General features: G+C 33.5%; 3 protein-coding genes across 12 annotated transcripts; 2 read left to right on the plus strand and 1 right to left on the minus strand.

The window, feature by feature from the left end:
* The first annotated feature begins 1 nt into the window (after position 1).
* On the plus strand, positions 2-1,171 carry LOC141530553 (uncharacterized). Its single transcript, XM_074247732.1, has 2 exons — positions 2-475; positions 590-1,171. Exons 1-2 carry the CDS (start codon positions 332-334, stop codon positions 839-841), a joined length of 396 nt encoding a protein of 131 aa, XP_074103833.1. The 5' UTR covers positions 2-331; the 3' UTR covers positions 842-1,171.
* A 1,506-nt stretch (positions 1,172-2,677) lies between these two features.
* Positions 2,678-12,147, minus strand: Htk (AT-rich interaction domain hat-trick). 3 transcript variants are annotated; one of them, XM_074248506.1, is made up of 6 exons: positions 11,704-12,146; positions 11,031-11,603; positions 10,105-10,544; positions 3,861-10,000; positions 3,632-3,772; positions 2,678-3,544 (listed from the first exon to the last, which is right to left on the minus strand). In XM_074248506.1, exons 2-6 carry the CDS (start codon positions 11,034-11,036, stop codon positions 3,501-3,503), a joined length of 6,771 nt encoding a protein of 2,256 aa, XP_074104607.1. In that variant the 5' UTR covers positions 11,037-11,603; positions 11,704-12,146; the 3' UTR covers positions 2,678-3,500. The 3 variants fall into 3 exon arrangements, with proteins under 3 accessions (XP_074104607.1, XP_074104608.1, XP_074104606.1); XM_074248507.1 differs by having other exon boundaries at positions 10,114-10,544; positions 11,031-12,147; XM_074248505.1 differs by having other exon boundaries at positions 11,031-12,146.
* A 443-nt stretch (positions 12,148-12,590) lies between these two features.
* Art1 (arginine methyltransferase 1) lies at positions 12,591-14,806 on the plus strand. Of its 8 annotated transcripts, none has more exons than XM_074248527.1 (3): positions 12,709-12,823; positions 13,329-13,364; positions 13,546-14,806. In XM_074248527.1, the coding sequence occupies exons 2-3, from the start codon at positions 13,353-13,355 to the stop codon at positions 14,650-14,652; spliced, it is 1,119 nt and encodes a 372-aa protein (XP_074104628.1). In that variant the 5' UTR covers positions 12,709-12,823; positions 13,329-13,352; the 3' UTR covers positions 14,653-14,806. The 8 variants fall into 8 exon arrangements, with proteins under 8 accessions (XP_074104627.1, XP_074104632.1, XP_074104631.1 ...); XM_074248529.1 differs by lacking the exon at positions 12,709-12,823 and adding an exon at positions 12,858-12,966; XM_074248528.1 differs by lacking the exon at positions 12,709-12,823 and adding an exon at positions 13,163-13,251.
* Positions 14,807-14,991: the final 185 nt, after the last annotated feature.

Consider the following 14,991-nt stretch of genomic DNA (forward strand, 5'->3'; position numbering starts at 1 on the left):
ATAGAATGGTAATAAACAAATCTGTATGTACGTTCATAGAGGCAAGTACAAGTTAGAAATTTTATTCCAAGTGGGTCTATGTAGTTGTTGTTAAAAAATAATTTATATATTTACAAGTACAGACAGCAAGTCAGTAGTTTGACATATCCCTGAAATAAATTAAACAAATCTGTTTGAAGGATAAAATAACTCTAAAAAAATTAATATATATAAATACAGACTTATATATACAGATATACATATAGATATAATAAAAGGCATATATTTAATTGTATATCGCAAGTGAATAATAATTGTGAGTGCCTGACAGATTTGCGTGGGAGGCCCAAAAATGGGTAGCATGGATAAAGCTGTCATCACTGGGTTCATTTGTAGACTTTGTAGTAAAATGAATCGTTTTGTTATCCATATTTACGGTGAGGAAGGCGAAAGGATGAAATTAGCTGAAAAAATAAATGCTTATCTTCCAATTACTGTAAGTTATTATTATTCAATAATTACGATTCACTCGCTTTTACCACATTTTAAATCATTATCACCTTTTAACTTTCATTAATTAAATTGTTCAAAATTAATTCATTATTTTTAGGTAAAAGTTAATGACCCATTGCCTAAAACAGCTTGTCTTCACTGCATCGAGCGATTAGAAGCTCATCACGAGCTCATGGAGAAGATAATGATTGCTAGGAAAAGACTAGGAATAGAGCCGGATAATAATGCGAGCCAAGCTCCAACATCATCGCCAGAATCATCCCAGCCACTAGGAGTAACGTCAACGGATTCATCACCTCCACTACCGACCTCAACACAGCAAACCCAGTTAAATTCACCTCCATGTTGACGATCGTCGTAGTTACATACAAAACAAATAATCAAATAATCGCTCAATCTCACGTCAACAAACTTAATCCGACAGTTTTACTTTTGTTGATTGTTATATTAATTAATTTTCAATCAGACTAACACAATTTGATTTTTATTTATACATATACACACAGACACACATCTACACTTACACTGAAATTTTTTTTTTAATCGCTGATTTTTATTGTACTTTAAAATGTCCTCGAGAGTGCCAAGAAAAAGCCAATTTAGATATTATTGTAATTATTATTGATACTATCGATGAGACATTTATTCCACATTATTATTGACAAATATTATATTAATTAATGCAAGTCTTTTATTTATTATATATATATATATATATATATATATATATATATATATATATATATATATATATATATATATATATATATATATATATTTTTTTTTTTTTTGTTAGACTGTGACAAGGATACGTGCAACTTTTTTTTTTTTCTTTCGTAGAATAATTTATTTTTTTTTTTTTTTTTCTAGACGATGAAATTAAATGATTAATTGTAAATTGTTCATTGAGCTTTGGATTCCGATTTATTATTATTGTTCATATTTTTTGAATTATTTGTATTTGTAAATTAGTTATTGGCTAATTTAAAAAGGTACTTGGACTAATTTTGTGGTTGTATGAATGATAATTAATTCATTACTGAGTTATGATACTTATTACAATTATTATAATTTTTTTTTTTTTTTTTTTTTTTACATCAATTTATTTAAAAAATTTATTGATGATAACTTGACAAATTGTCTTTGATATATCTTCCCTTAGAGAGTGGGATTTGTATTTTTTCAAATGAGCATCCGCTAATTGGTTTGTTTGAAACTAGATTAACGTAGTTAGATTGAATTAAATATTAAAATCATTAAAAATAAATTTAATCATGTCATTTTATAAATAATTTAATTAAATTAAATTAATACAAATTTATTTGATTTATTATTAGAGTTATAAAAAAATTTTATAATCATATTAATGTTCTTAATATCGAACAATTTATTTATGTATAAATTTATTGTGTTCAATAACAGAGTCATAATTTATTTTCACTTATATTATTATGATTATTTATAATAATAACTCTTTGTATACATACTGAATATAAATTATAAGAGTAAAATATATTCTTCGACATGATGTTACATTGTTTATAAAATTCATACATTATTATAAAATAAATTCTCAGCCATGTATTTAATTGTAGTATTTCATCATTGATATTATTACTATTATTATTGTTTTTATTAATTTTTTATATTATATGTACAAGGTAAGAAAAAAAAAAGTTGTCTTTAAACTTTTACTTATGGTAGTTTTTTTAGTAAATAAACAAAAAACTATCTAGTGTTTGATGTCAAAATTAAAATTGGGTGGTAACCTATTTTTAATTTAATCCTGAGATGTCGCGTAATGCTTATGTCTATTATACCAATCTCCTTTTAATTTCTACGCATGCGTAATTTACAACGTATTTCATTCGAATGAGATACAGCAATGCAAGTACATCTAATAAATAGTGCTCGGTTAAATCAAGTGTGAAGAAAAATTTTTTCAACAAATCAGCAAATAAAAATAATACTAAAGTTTGCCGACGTTCTAAAATTTTTGATTTTTTGGTAAATAATTAAATTAGAACAACAAAATGTTTTTTAAAAATTGCACTTACAGTTTTTTAAGTTTTTTATACGTGCAAATTTTTTTTTAATCATTTTTTCAATAAAAAAAATTTTTAAATGTCGGCTAACTTAATTTTCATAAATAAAAATCAAATTTTTATAATAATAAATAATAAAGTTGATGATTATATACTTGTATTGTTCTAACAAATAAATACATTTTATATAAAAATTTTAGTAATTTTTTTTGTTTTTAAGTGTATATATTAATTATGACAATTAATAACTGTTGAATTGTTCACTGGGTAAAACAATTAATCGGCATTAATTTTTTATTATTTTTTACAAAATATATAATATCAAATATTTTTAATAAATTGCTGAAGAAAAAATTAAGCCAAAGTCTAAAATTGGTCCAGCGATAGAATATTCAACGTGGAATAGTCGGGACTACTGAATTTGGCTGTTTTTACCATCAAGACACAAATCCGGCCAATATTTTGTACTTTGTTAAACATTCGCACTTGACACAGATTAAAAAAAAATTATATAAACGGTATCATCAACTAAAATATATATATAATATAATAATATAATGTAATATATATATATATATATATATATATATATATATATATATATATATATATATATATATGTGTGTATGTATACTTATACAATATATAAATTTATTAATAATAATATCAATATTACTTTATCTTTAAAACAAATTTCTTACGTCTATATCTACAATTTACAATGATAAAAGATATACCAGAAATTATTTTATAAGAATTACATACTTATAATTAATAAGTATTTTTAATTTAAACAGTGCGTCCAGAGAGGCTGTTATTTTTTTTTTTTTTTTTTTTTTTTACGTTTAGTAAATAGCCGGTCCTCTTCATCGCCTGTATTTACAATTCATTTATTAAATCCTTTAGTCAGTTTAAAATTATTTATAATATTTAATGCTGCTAATGGTGATTATTGCGGTCTCATCAAGAACACGCTTGTTGCATTTCTGCTTTTGCGGCTTTCATTGCTATAAAAAAAAATATTTATTCGTTTAATTAAAATTCAATAAACTACAATTAAAAAAAAAAAAAATAATAATAATTCTACTACTGACCTTCTCTTTCTCTTCTCCGTAATTTTTTTCTCCGCCTCTCAATGGCCGCTAATTCCAACTTAACTGTATTATAAGTATTCTTCAACTCTGTAAGTTTTTGTTGAAGTAAAGCTATCCTTTGGCTACCGTCCAGTTGAGGATCTGTTAAATAAAAGCAAAAAAATTATTATTTTTATTCCTCATCAATAAAAAAAAATTTTTAAAATAAAAAAAAAAAAAAAATACAAACCTAGCTCTACATAAAAGTTGTACTTCATCGGTTTGGGAGATCGAGAAGATATACTATTGAGATCTGTAATTCCATTAGTAGTTGCCGTTGTCGTCGTAGTGGATGCAGTATTCGTACTTTCAATGACAACCGTCGAAGAATGACTACTGTTCGTATTAATATTACCATTGTTATTAATATTATTAGCTGAACTCGATCCCTCACTAGTGTCATCACTGTCACTTCCAGCAGCACTGCTTTGTCTGGTTTGTCTGGCCGAGTGTCTGCCACTGGTCTTTCTTCCAGCATTGCTTCCACACTCTGAGCTTTTACGACTCCGTTTTTTCTTCTTGGGCGACGCTGGATCTTCAGCGGATCTTTTGATTGCTTTAGAGGAGCCTCTTTCGGCAGTAGTTCCGTCAGTGTTTAAAGTAGCGTCGTCTTCGCTGTATCCCGAGGGAGCTTTACCAGCACTATCGTTGTCCGCTTCCGAAGTGTCGGGATTTAATTTAATATTTTCATCAGACAGGGGCGAAGATCCACCAGTTCTCTCGTCACCCCTCGGAGAAGTAGATATGTTAGAAATAGTTGAGTCTGGTGTGGTTGGCGGTGTATTGTCCATCACAGGAGCAGCTTCATTGCTTTCTCGCCTCGGTGGTTGGATAACCTGATGAACGACTGGCTGAGGTAATTGTTCTGGAGGTGGTTGGGGAATTATTACCGGTTGCTGCTGTTGATGCAGTTGATCTTGTTTCGGCTGCAACTGCTGCTGTGGTTGAAGTTGTTGTTGTTGTTGTTGTTGTTGTTGTTGTTGTTGTTGTTGTTGTTGTTGTTGTTGTTGTTGTTGTTGTTGTTGTTGTTGTTGTTGTTGTTGTTGTTGTTGTTGTTGTTGTTGTTGTTGTTGTTGTTGTTGTTGTTGTTGTTGTTGTTGTTGTTGTTGTTGTTGTTGTTGTTGGAGTTGTGGCTGAGGTTGCTGCTGCTGTTGAAGCGGCTGTTGATGGTGAAGATGATGATGGTGATGCTGTTGCTGCTGATGCTGAAGAGGTAGCGGCTGACGTGGAGCAGTCACGACACTCGGCTGCATTGGTATCAAAACAGGAACAGGAACATTGCAAGCTGTGGTGACAGTCATTGACATTGATCCTTGGCTGGTACTGCTGCTCTGAGGTCCTAGAGCCGGGGCGCTGGCAAACGGCATTTCTAAAAGCACAAGTTTCTTTTCATTTGATTCATTTTTTATTAAATTGTGGTGGTGGTGGTGGTGATGGTGGTGGTGGTGATGATGGTGATGATCTCCTGGTCGTTCCTGCTCCGTTGTATCAATTACAGGTGCAGGAGAACCTGGAATCTCTTCTTCACAGAGTAAATTCATATTTTCACCTTCCTCCTCGGTTTTCACACTCATAACACTCTTTGTAGAATTAATTGACTGTTCATGCTGGGTGACAATACTGGATACTTGTTGATGATGATCCGGACGTGCCTCTGGATAAAGTTCAATCTCAGATTTAACTTTACCCTCAAAATCAGACAATTCATGTCTATCTTCTTTAACTTGTGAGTTATCAATAACAAGTTTCTGCTCCGAATCACTGCTATCGGTTGAATCAACAAACTCTTGACTTAAAACTTTTCTACGTTTTTGTTTTTCATTCTCCTTGGGCTCAGTAGGAATTTCTTTAGAAACCTCAACGTCCATTATATCAACTTTATCCTTCTTTTTCCACAAGTCTTCACGTTTATCAACAATTTTTCTCTGATCAATTTTAACATCAGCAACTTTCTTTAAATCTTCTTTATGAATTTTCAATTGCTCAAGTTCCTCTTCTTTTTGTTTCAAAGTAGCTCTTATAGCTTCTCTAGAACGTTCTTCCAAAATTTTAGCTGCCTCCAGTTCTTTCTTTCTTTCCAATTCTTGCTTAAATTTAGCTTGCTCATCATTTATAACTCTTGTTCTTTTTCCATGCGTTTCAGTTTTCTTAGAGCTATCTTTGGGATTTTTCTTTGACTCACTTGACTCGTCATCACGTTTAGAATCTCTGGGCTTTGATTGTCTGAATGCCATAGCTGCAGCTGATAATTTTTCTTCGATAGTCGAAGTAGCTGGTAATCTGGCGCTGATTGGAGCAAGTACAATAGGTGATCCTAAAGTTGTAGTAGTTAAAGAAGCAATAGTTGACGATGGCTTTATGTCAACAAGTTTATCATTAGATGGTGATTTACTATCAGATGTTTTCTTTTCAATCACTGATGGTTTAACATCACTGTTAGATTGCTTTTGATTAAAAATATACTTCATAATCCATTGTTTTGGTTCAAAAATAACTTGCTCATTATTGTTAGGTGGTACTGAACTCGCCGAAGGTGTAATTACTGGCAAAGTTGGTGGCTTAGCGTCAATAACTTTCCTTTCAATAGTCGGTGGCTTTGTATCAACAATTTTTCTTTCAATTACCGGTGGCTTTACCTCAACAACTTTTTTATCAATGACTGCAGGAGAGGATGGCGGCGGTGGTGGTGGCGGCGGTGGTGGTGGTGGTGGTGGTGGTGGTAATTTTATTTCATTGCCCCATGGATTTTTGTAATTCATAGGCTTCATAACCCATTGTTTTGGCTCATATCCTACCCTAGTATCATCCGAAAGTGGTAATGAATCTACTGAGGATGTAATTGTAGGCATACCACTGGTACTGGGGACATTAGAACTTGTATGTTTCTCTTCTTTATCTTTATTACTATCAACTTTTTTATTAAACTCATTTTTATTGGGAGCTTCAACACTTGGCAATATTTCTTGTTGATAAGTCGACGGTGGATTTTCATTTTCAGTCTCAGACACTTCTGTTTCAGAAATAATCAAACGGTCTTCTGGATCATCAACATCTCCAGTTCCATCGTCATTGCTCGTCGAATCATTAAACAACTCAATGCTAGAACTATTCTTAGTTTGTTCTTCAATAACTGCCGAGACTAAAGTCGGCGGCGAAAGAGTAACAGATGTTGCTTTTGATGGTATCAGCGTAGGAGGTTCGATGACTTTTTCAAACTCTTTCGGCGTGGGGACAATAATTGGTTTAATAACTTCTGGAGTCTCTTCAAGACGTTTAACAGGCGTTCTTCTGGCCTTACGTTTAGAATCAACCTCAGTTTCTGATTTGGTTTCTTTTGGATTAGTTACTGAAGTTTTTTGCTTCTTTTTCGGACTCTTAGGTTCTTCATCAAAGACCCGCTTTTTCGATTTATCTTTATCACCTGAGGAGTCTCGTTTATTTCTCACTTCAAACTCAAATGGTTCAGGTTCTTTAAATTCATAAACGTCCTCAGTAGGCGAAGGCGATGGATCAGCTTTAATAGCAAGTGTCTCGACAGCTGGTTTTATATCAACTGTTTCTTCAACTTTGATATCTTTAATTTTTTTCTTCTCCTCTTTAATTTCTTTTTGAAGATCTTCAACACGTGATTTGGAGTCTTCATCTCCAGAATTTTCAGGCTCCATTCTCAATATATCCATTTTAACAGCTTTATCAAAACCTTTGAGCTCAGATCTTATTTGATTGAGATCAAAATCACGGCCTTTTGGCTGTTCATCGTGTCCTTGCTGTGTACACTCTGTGAATGTATCAGCAACTTGGTTTTCTTCCTCATCGTCATCATCATTTTCATCATTCTCTTCATCTTCAACATCATCCTCATCATCGTCGTCAGCCACGGCACCACTACTATCAACTTCAGATTTACTTGGTATTTTATTAGGAGTCCTTCTCAACCTCCTGGTCCTTCTGGGTTCATTAACTGCGTCTTTTTCATCCTCAACTTCGCTATTTTCATCTGGTTTTATTCTATCTTCAACTCTGCGTCTTACTTCTCGTCTTCTACGTTCCTCAGTGCCTCGCGATCTCGTTCTAGCTTTTTCAGGTTCTGTAGTATCAGTCTCATAAGCATCACTGTCTTCACTTTCAGTTACCACCGACAAATCAGTGTGTCCAGACATTCTTCTGGTACGTCTACGTAATTCAATGCCCAGTTGTTCGGCATTCCTTGTATTTCTAGTCGGTCGACTGCCTGCTGGAGTGGCTGGACTTTTAGTTCGAGAGCTAAAACTGTTAACCGACAAAGGTGTAGTAGATCTTGCAGGTTGAGATGATTCTTTATTGTCTTTATTATTTACAGATGAAGCTGAACTACTTGTAGAAGTTGTCGATGAAAAAGTTTTCGAAGTAGTAGGTGCAACACTTTGAGCTCTGCGTCTACCTTGCAAGCCAGTGGTTGGTGTTTTAGCAGATTTACTTGAGCTTGTACTGGGAGTTTGAGGTCTCGGTGTTGCCTTGGTTCTCCGAACTCTTGCCTGACTTTGTGTAAAATTTTGCGCTATTCTCCCAGCTTTGATCCATTCATCATATCTCGTATTCCAGCCTGTGTAATGAACGAGATAATTCATTTCTTCTGAGCCATCAAGAGATTCAACTCCAATAACTTTTGCCTCATAAGTTACTTTAGATTCATGGGTTGGTCCATAATAAACTTTAAGTCTGTCACCTAATTGCACTGGACCCTTATAACATGGTGCTGAAGAACTTTCAGCTCCACTACTTTCATCTTTATCAATGCGAGATTTTTCAGTGTCTTCTCGTTTTTTCCGTCCTCGCTGCTGTTTTTTAAATTCATCGTCTGTTAAACGTCGTGGTTTCAAAGAATTACCACGAGTTTTTTCCGACTCACGCGAGGGCGTACGTGTTTCACGCGAGTCCTTTACTTTAGTGTCTTCTTTAGACTTTGAACGGGTCTTTGTTGTTTCCTCGTCTTTTTTAGAAATTTCTTTCTTTCCGGTCACGCTAGCACCGGAACTAGATGATGATGAATTTCCCTCTTGTTTTTTCTTTTCATAAGTCTTTTTCTTAGATTCTTCTTTGTTTTTACCTGTTGCTGTTGTAAACGTTGGCGTTGCTGTTGTTACTGCAGAAGTTATTACGGTAGTTGACGGTGTAGTTGTTAATGATTTAGCCCGGCTCAGAGATACTGGAGTGAATCTTGCAGGAGGTTTTTGTGACTTTTCACTGCTTGAAGATTCAGTACTCTCGGCTTCTACATTAATATCTACAATATCACTCTCTTGTCCGCTAATAGGCTCTTCAACAAGAATTTCTTTTTTCTTAACAGATTTCGTCGGTTCTTCCTCTTTGACAATGTCTCGAGGTGCACTGGACTCACTACTGACAGGTTTTTCTTCATCAACAGAAATTTTCTTTTCTTTTTGCTCTTCATCACCTTCAGCTTTTTCTTTCTCTGTTTTAGAAATATTTTGATGAGCTGTTGGAACTGGTGTGTTACGATCTTTGTCTCTAATAAGACTTCTTCCAGGCCTTTGTTTACGTATACTGCCTCTCGGATGATTAACCATAGTACAGCCAAGCTTTCTGTAAAAATCTTCAAAAGAGTGTAAAAATTTTTTGTACGCCTGCTTAACAAGATTGTGCGTAGCTTGAGTTGGTTGCATTGAAATTCCGAGCCTTCGTGTTATTGATTTCCACTGATTTTGATTAGTTACACGATTATAGCCGCCTAATTTTTCAACAGCTCGAAACAAACGATACAAATCAATATCCTCATTGCCAATCATAGGACAATTATTAATTGGAGTGCCTCGATCATCCATAAATTTATACAATTGAGCTACAAAATGATCTTTCTCTTCACGTGGCTCATCATCTGAGCTATCTGAATCTAAATCGCCATCTGTATCACTGTTACCACTGGACATGCTATTACCAAACAATGAATCACGATCCCAGTGAGGTGGTAATTCATTTTTCTCCAGAAAATTCAGCGCTTTAGTAACAGCGTCTTTTAAAACGCTATTTTCAACTTTTGTACCCAATTCCTTGGTAAATTCAGTGGCTTCTTTCTTCGGGACAGTATAATATCTAGCATCCTTGAAGGATCTAACTAGATAATCATCACGAACACGTATTCTAACAGTGTCTTGAGCAGTTGGAGCAACAACTAATCCGGGAAACCAATTGTCTTTCTTCTTCTTGTCACCCAGTTCAACACAAACAACTCGTCCAATTTCAGGCTCTGTTTCTGCTCCTTCTTTGCCGCCAAGACCCGAGCCAGAGGGACTTCCACGTGGTGGACTTCCTTCATCTTCACTGCTGTCATCTCTGCAAGAAAGAATTAAAAAAAAAAAAAAAAAAAAAAAAAAAAACGGCATGGAATTAAAATATTTGTCAATAACAGGTGTAACATGCAAAAATAAGAAACTCACTGTGCTTGCCTCGAACGTCTGCCACGTCTACCTCCAATCACCGGATTACCAAAGTGCTCAGGATGTGTCAACGGCAGCTGGTCCAAAGTCTCACTCTCAGCAAAGTGTCGGCCACTCTTCAAGCACAAAGCCGTGCGTCTCAGTGTTGTTATGTCACCATCATCGAAAACTACCGTGTACTGACTGCAATCCTGGATCTTGGTGATAGTCGCCTCAACGAATTTCTCTTTTTTGTCGACATGACGAGCCTCTACGGAAGCTCCAACTCTTAATGTTCCTTTTATTTGATCATCCGTAACAGTTGCAGTACCTAGACCCTGTTTGTAAGTTACTCTACATTTAACTGAACGTACAACTTTGCGGATTTTAGCTTCACAAAAAGCACCCTTGTACTTGGCACTGACTTCCGTGCCCACCGACAGGTATGGTGGATCGTCTCCCTGGAAAATTTACAATTAAATTAATCTTATCTGTTGAAGAGAAAATATTGCATTTAATATTTAAGTTATATGAATTACGTCACTAGTATAAAGAATTTATTTAGGTATATTCTGTGCACGTTTATAGTCTAAAGTGATAATAAACCAATTAAGGTAAAAATAATTTTAACCAATGTAATTTAAAAACTACTTCCTATTGTTCTAAACAGCAACGACATATTTACGTATATTGAACGTCTATTCCGTAACCTCGAAAAAAAGAATAAAAATGATATATTTAATTAAAACATTATTTATTAATTAGAATTCGCTAATAAATTACAAATAGACAGCATCATAATGGACGTTAAAAATATATTATTAACCATTTTAATCTTTGAAATATGGTAGCTAAAGAATGAAGCCACGATTATTTCGAAATGATAAAAAATAATAAAGAAATAAAATAGACGCATAAGTATAACTCTCTCCCGCTCGTTTACTTACCAGCATTTTCTATCGTTCCTCGAGCTCCATGTACACAAATTTACGACAATTAATAAAACACTGCATGTAAAATGATAATTGTTTGTTCTAAATACCCACAATAATCAGCAAGCCCAGTTATTAGAAGCACAAAAATAATAACTATTTTTTATTAAATAATTTGACGTAATTATTGTATAAATAAAATAAAATAATAATATTTTTCAGATATTTAACTGTTAGTTAATAAAAAGATGTTGACCCGTTTCCAAAATCAGCTTTGGAGTTGTACCCACACTGAGCCAGTTACACTGATTACAACTCACAACTATAACCAGGCAGACAGGCTTTACTTTCCCCGCCTTTCTTGCTTTGCTGTTCACTCGCTCGCTCGCTCGCTCGCTTATTTCTCCAGCAATGCTCACGACGTCCGCGACTCGTATATCGTATATAACTTTATTTTTCTGTCTCTTTTTTTCTTTTTCTTTGTCTCATTCACTCACTTATGTTGACGTGAATAACATGGGCTAACAGCAGCAGCAACAGCAGCAGCAGCAACAGCAACAGCAGCAGCAGCAGCGACCTGGACAGATACTACCCCCACCAATACATATAATATTTTTATAATAATATAATATATACAATCAAACTATAAGTAAATATAAGTATAAATGCACTGATCATTTACACATACTCATGCACAAAAGTTTGTCTTTTACTCTCATGCTGCAGCGGATCTTTCTCTGCGACCTGCGACGTTCAGTTGTATTTCTTCTTTTCGTGTGTTATGTCTCGAGCAAGTTCACCGATATTTTTGATGGTGGTGGTGCCATTTCCACTGCCGCGCATTCTCACTCCGAGCTCCAAGTTTCATGCACAATCGAATTTATCCTCTATCTACACTCTTTTGCGCTTACTTCTCGGTTCACTCAGTTCTCTGCTGTTGCTAACTATTCCTGCTATATACTGCTATGTACTGTATGTACACTAATACCAATAATTTACACAAAGATATCACACCAATATAGAATAACTCGTTGACAAGGGGAAAAGTGGCGGCAGCGGTTGAGTTGCTTCGAGTTTGCGTACACCATTTATTACACAAATCCACATAAATAAATTTTCATTTTTTAAATCAATTAAAATCTTCATCACTTTTTTTTTTTTTTTTTTTTTTTTTTTTTTTTTAATTTAAATATTTGTTTTTCCTGAAAATGACAATTAATTAAGGTTATTTTAATTATTTATAAAAAAATAACAGTTATTAGAGTATTTTTTTTTTTAATAAAATACCTACAGGTACCCGATGTTTTTACGATGGTTAATACTGTACCGGAAATGCGTTCAAAATCACAAAACTCATTTTAATTGGATTAGAAATTAAATATGGCAGCCGGCGTTTTTTAAGCGGGAAAATTGAATAACGATATTAAACTTACTGCCTGAGAATTTGTTAGCCAATAAATAAATTTTAAATAAGTCTAAAAAAATATTTTGTCAATTGTTTCATATAATTACAAGTCGCTTAATGAATATTGTTGATGCTTTGAAGTATAATTAAATAAATAAAATAATTATAAATTTTAGTTGAGAAAATACTCGAGTCGCGTGTGTGCCGCGAATCAAGATGGCGACTTGTAATGAAGTGCCGGGAGGCATCACTGAGAACAATTCATTATCCGCCGAGAATTTCGTGAGTAACAAACGTCAACGGCATCCGAGTGACTAAATAATTCGTAAATAAACGCTATATAATTTAATTAATGTTAATTCGGTGGTGTCTACTTGCATTTTTATTATTCAACCATTGAAAAGTACCGTCGATTATTTTTTTGTGGATTTTTTTTTTATTAAAAAGCATGTTTAGCTGAACCTTGGCATTCCTCCGGTTTTATTATACGCATTTTCTCTGCACATACTCTTTATTTGTTTGCTTAACTTGTAAAAAAAAAACTAAGTAAATATTAATTAATGAATATTATTTATTAAATTTTCAAATATTGAGCAGTAATATTAAGTATTTTATTGTGTTAATGCTATAATATTGACACGTGAAAATTTATAACCGTGTGAGTGATATTCACAAAGCTCGATTACAATAGAATAGACGCCATTCATTTTGGCGGGCACGTGGACGACGTTTTTATTACTAAATTTAATTATCATAAACTGCTTATATTAAATTCATTTATTACTACAAATAAAGATTATTTTTATTTTTTTATCTTTAGTTTTCGATAATGTATTTTTTTTTTTTTTTTTTTTTTTTTAGTATAAAAACGTGATTTTTCATTATTATTTATTTAATTTAATTTGCAGCCATTCACAAATACCCGGTGACTTATGAAGGACATTGTAATTAAAATTCAATAATTCCATTATTAGAATAATCGAATTTTTATTTTTCATCCTTCTTGATTTTACAGAAGCCACGGCTTCTAAATTAATATTTCTTGCATGATTATTTAACTAAATTATTATTATTAATATAATTTTATTAAACAAAATAAAATAATTTATTGTATTAAAATTTTAGCAGTCAAAAATGGAGACAATGGAAGTAGCTGAGTCAGTGACGGCAACTAAAGTGGAGGAGAACAACACGATAAGCAACGACAAGGAATCTGGAGACACGACCAAGAAGGTGCCAGTCGACGAGATGACCTCACGTGATTACTACTTTGACTCTTATGCTCACTATGGAATTCACGAGGAGATGCTAAAAGACGAAGTAAGAACAATAACTTATCGTAACTCGATGTACCACAATAAGCATTTATTTAAGGACAAAATAGTATTGGACATTGGTTGTGGTACGGGTATTTTGTCGATGTTTGCTGCTAAAGCCGGTGCTGCTAGAGTAATTGGTATTGAGTGCTCGAACATTGTCGAGTACGCTGAGAAAATCGTTGAAGCCAATCAACTGTCTCACATAATCACCATTGTTAAGGGAAAAGTTGAAGAAGTTGTACTTCCAGACGGTATTGAAAAAGTTGATATTATTATTTCCGAATGGATGGGCTATTGTCTTTTCTACGAGTCAATGTTGGACACGGTGCTCCATGCGCGTGACAAGTGGCTGAAACCCGATGGTATGCTTTTCCCTGACAAAGCAACTCTATTTATTTGCGGTATCGAGGACCGTCAGTACAAGGACGAAAAAATAAACTGGTGGGACGATGTCTACGGCTTTGATATGAGCAGTATTCGTAAGGTTGCAATAAGTGAACCTCTGGTGGATGTTGTCGACCCTAAACAAGTTGTCACAAATGCCTGTCTTATCAAGGAGGTCGATCTCTACACAGTTACAAAGGCGGATCTTGATTTTTCATCACCATTTACCCTCCAAGTACGACGCAACGACTACGTTCAAGCTCTAGTCACATTCTTTAACATTGAATTCACCAAGTGCCACAAACGCGTTGGATTCAGCACAGCGCCCGAGGTTCCTTACACACACTGGAAGCAAACGGTATTTTATTTTGACTCGTACATGACTGTTAAGCGTGGCGAAGAAATATACGGTGTATTCTCGATGAAACCAAACGCTAGAAATTATCGAGATTTAGATTTCAGCATTGAGTTAGATTTCAAGGGTGAGTTGTGCCAAATTAACGAAACGAATCACTATCGTATGCGTTAATTTAATAAATCCTCATTTTACTTGTCCTTAATTGCTCTATAATCTTTTCAATGACTCACACCATCTTTATTTAAATTTAATAGTTAAAAAATTGACAGTCTTTACAAAATAAAAAATAATATCAAATGGTGAAATAAAAATAAATTGAGAGAAAGTCTTACTTGTATTCAATTCTGTTAAAAAAAAAAAAAAAAATCATCACATTTTTTTTTTTCTCATACATTTTAGTAAATGTAATTTTGTAAAATTCTTTTTTATATAATGATGTGAATTTATGCAAATGAAAATTTTATATTGCTTCATTTTGTACAAGAAGGTTAATATAATGAGTACGTAATT

Source organism: Cotesia typhae, unplaced genomic scaffold (assembly GCF_013202065.1).
Source record: "Cotesia typhae breed Kobodo isofemale line unplaced genomic scaffold, CoteBio_Ctyphae contig_5, whole genome shotgun sequence".
Classification (NCBI taxonomy): Eukaryota; Metazoa; Arthropoda; class Insecta; order Hymenoptera; family Braconidae; genus Cotesia; species Cotesia typhae.

Excerpts from the sequence above, each read along its gene's own strand:
- Htk (XM_074248506.1), bottom strand. Across the intron at positions 3,773-3,860 it reads CAACTTTTATGTAGAGCTAG|ATCCTCAACTGGACGGTAGC; the intron begins GTTTGTATTTTT and ends TTTATTTAACAG. Across the intron at positions 3,545-3,631 it reads ACGGAGAAGAGAAAGAGAAG|CAATGAAAGCCGCAAAAGCA; the intron begins GTCAGTAGTAGA and ends TTTTTTTTATAG.
- Art1 (XM_074248526.1), top strand. The coding sequence starts at position 12,637 with ATGGCGACTTGTAATGAAGTGCCGGGAGGCATCACTGAGAACAATTCA. Across the intron at positions 12,703-13,545 it reads CATTATCCGCCGAGAATTTC|CAGTCAAAAATGGAGACAAT; the intron begins GTGAGTAACAAA and ends TTAAAATTTTAG.
- LOC141530553 (XM_074247732.1), top strand. The coding sequence starts at position 332 with ATGGGTAGCATGGATAAAGCTGTCATCACTGGGTTCATTTGTAGACTT. Across the intron at positions 476-589 it reads ATGCTTATCTTCCAATTACT|GTAAAAGTTAATGACCCATT; the intron begins GTAAGTTATTAT and ends CATTATTTTTAG.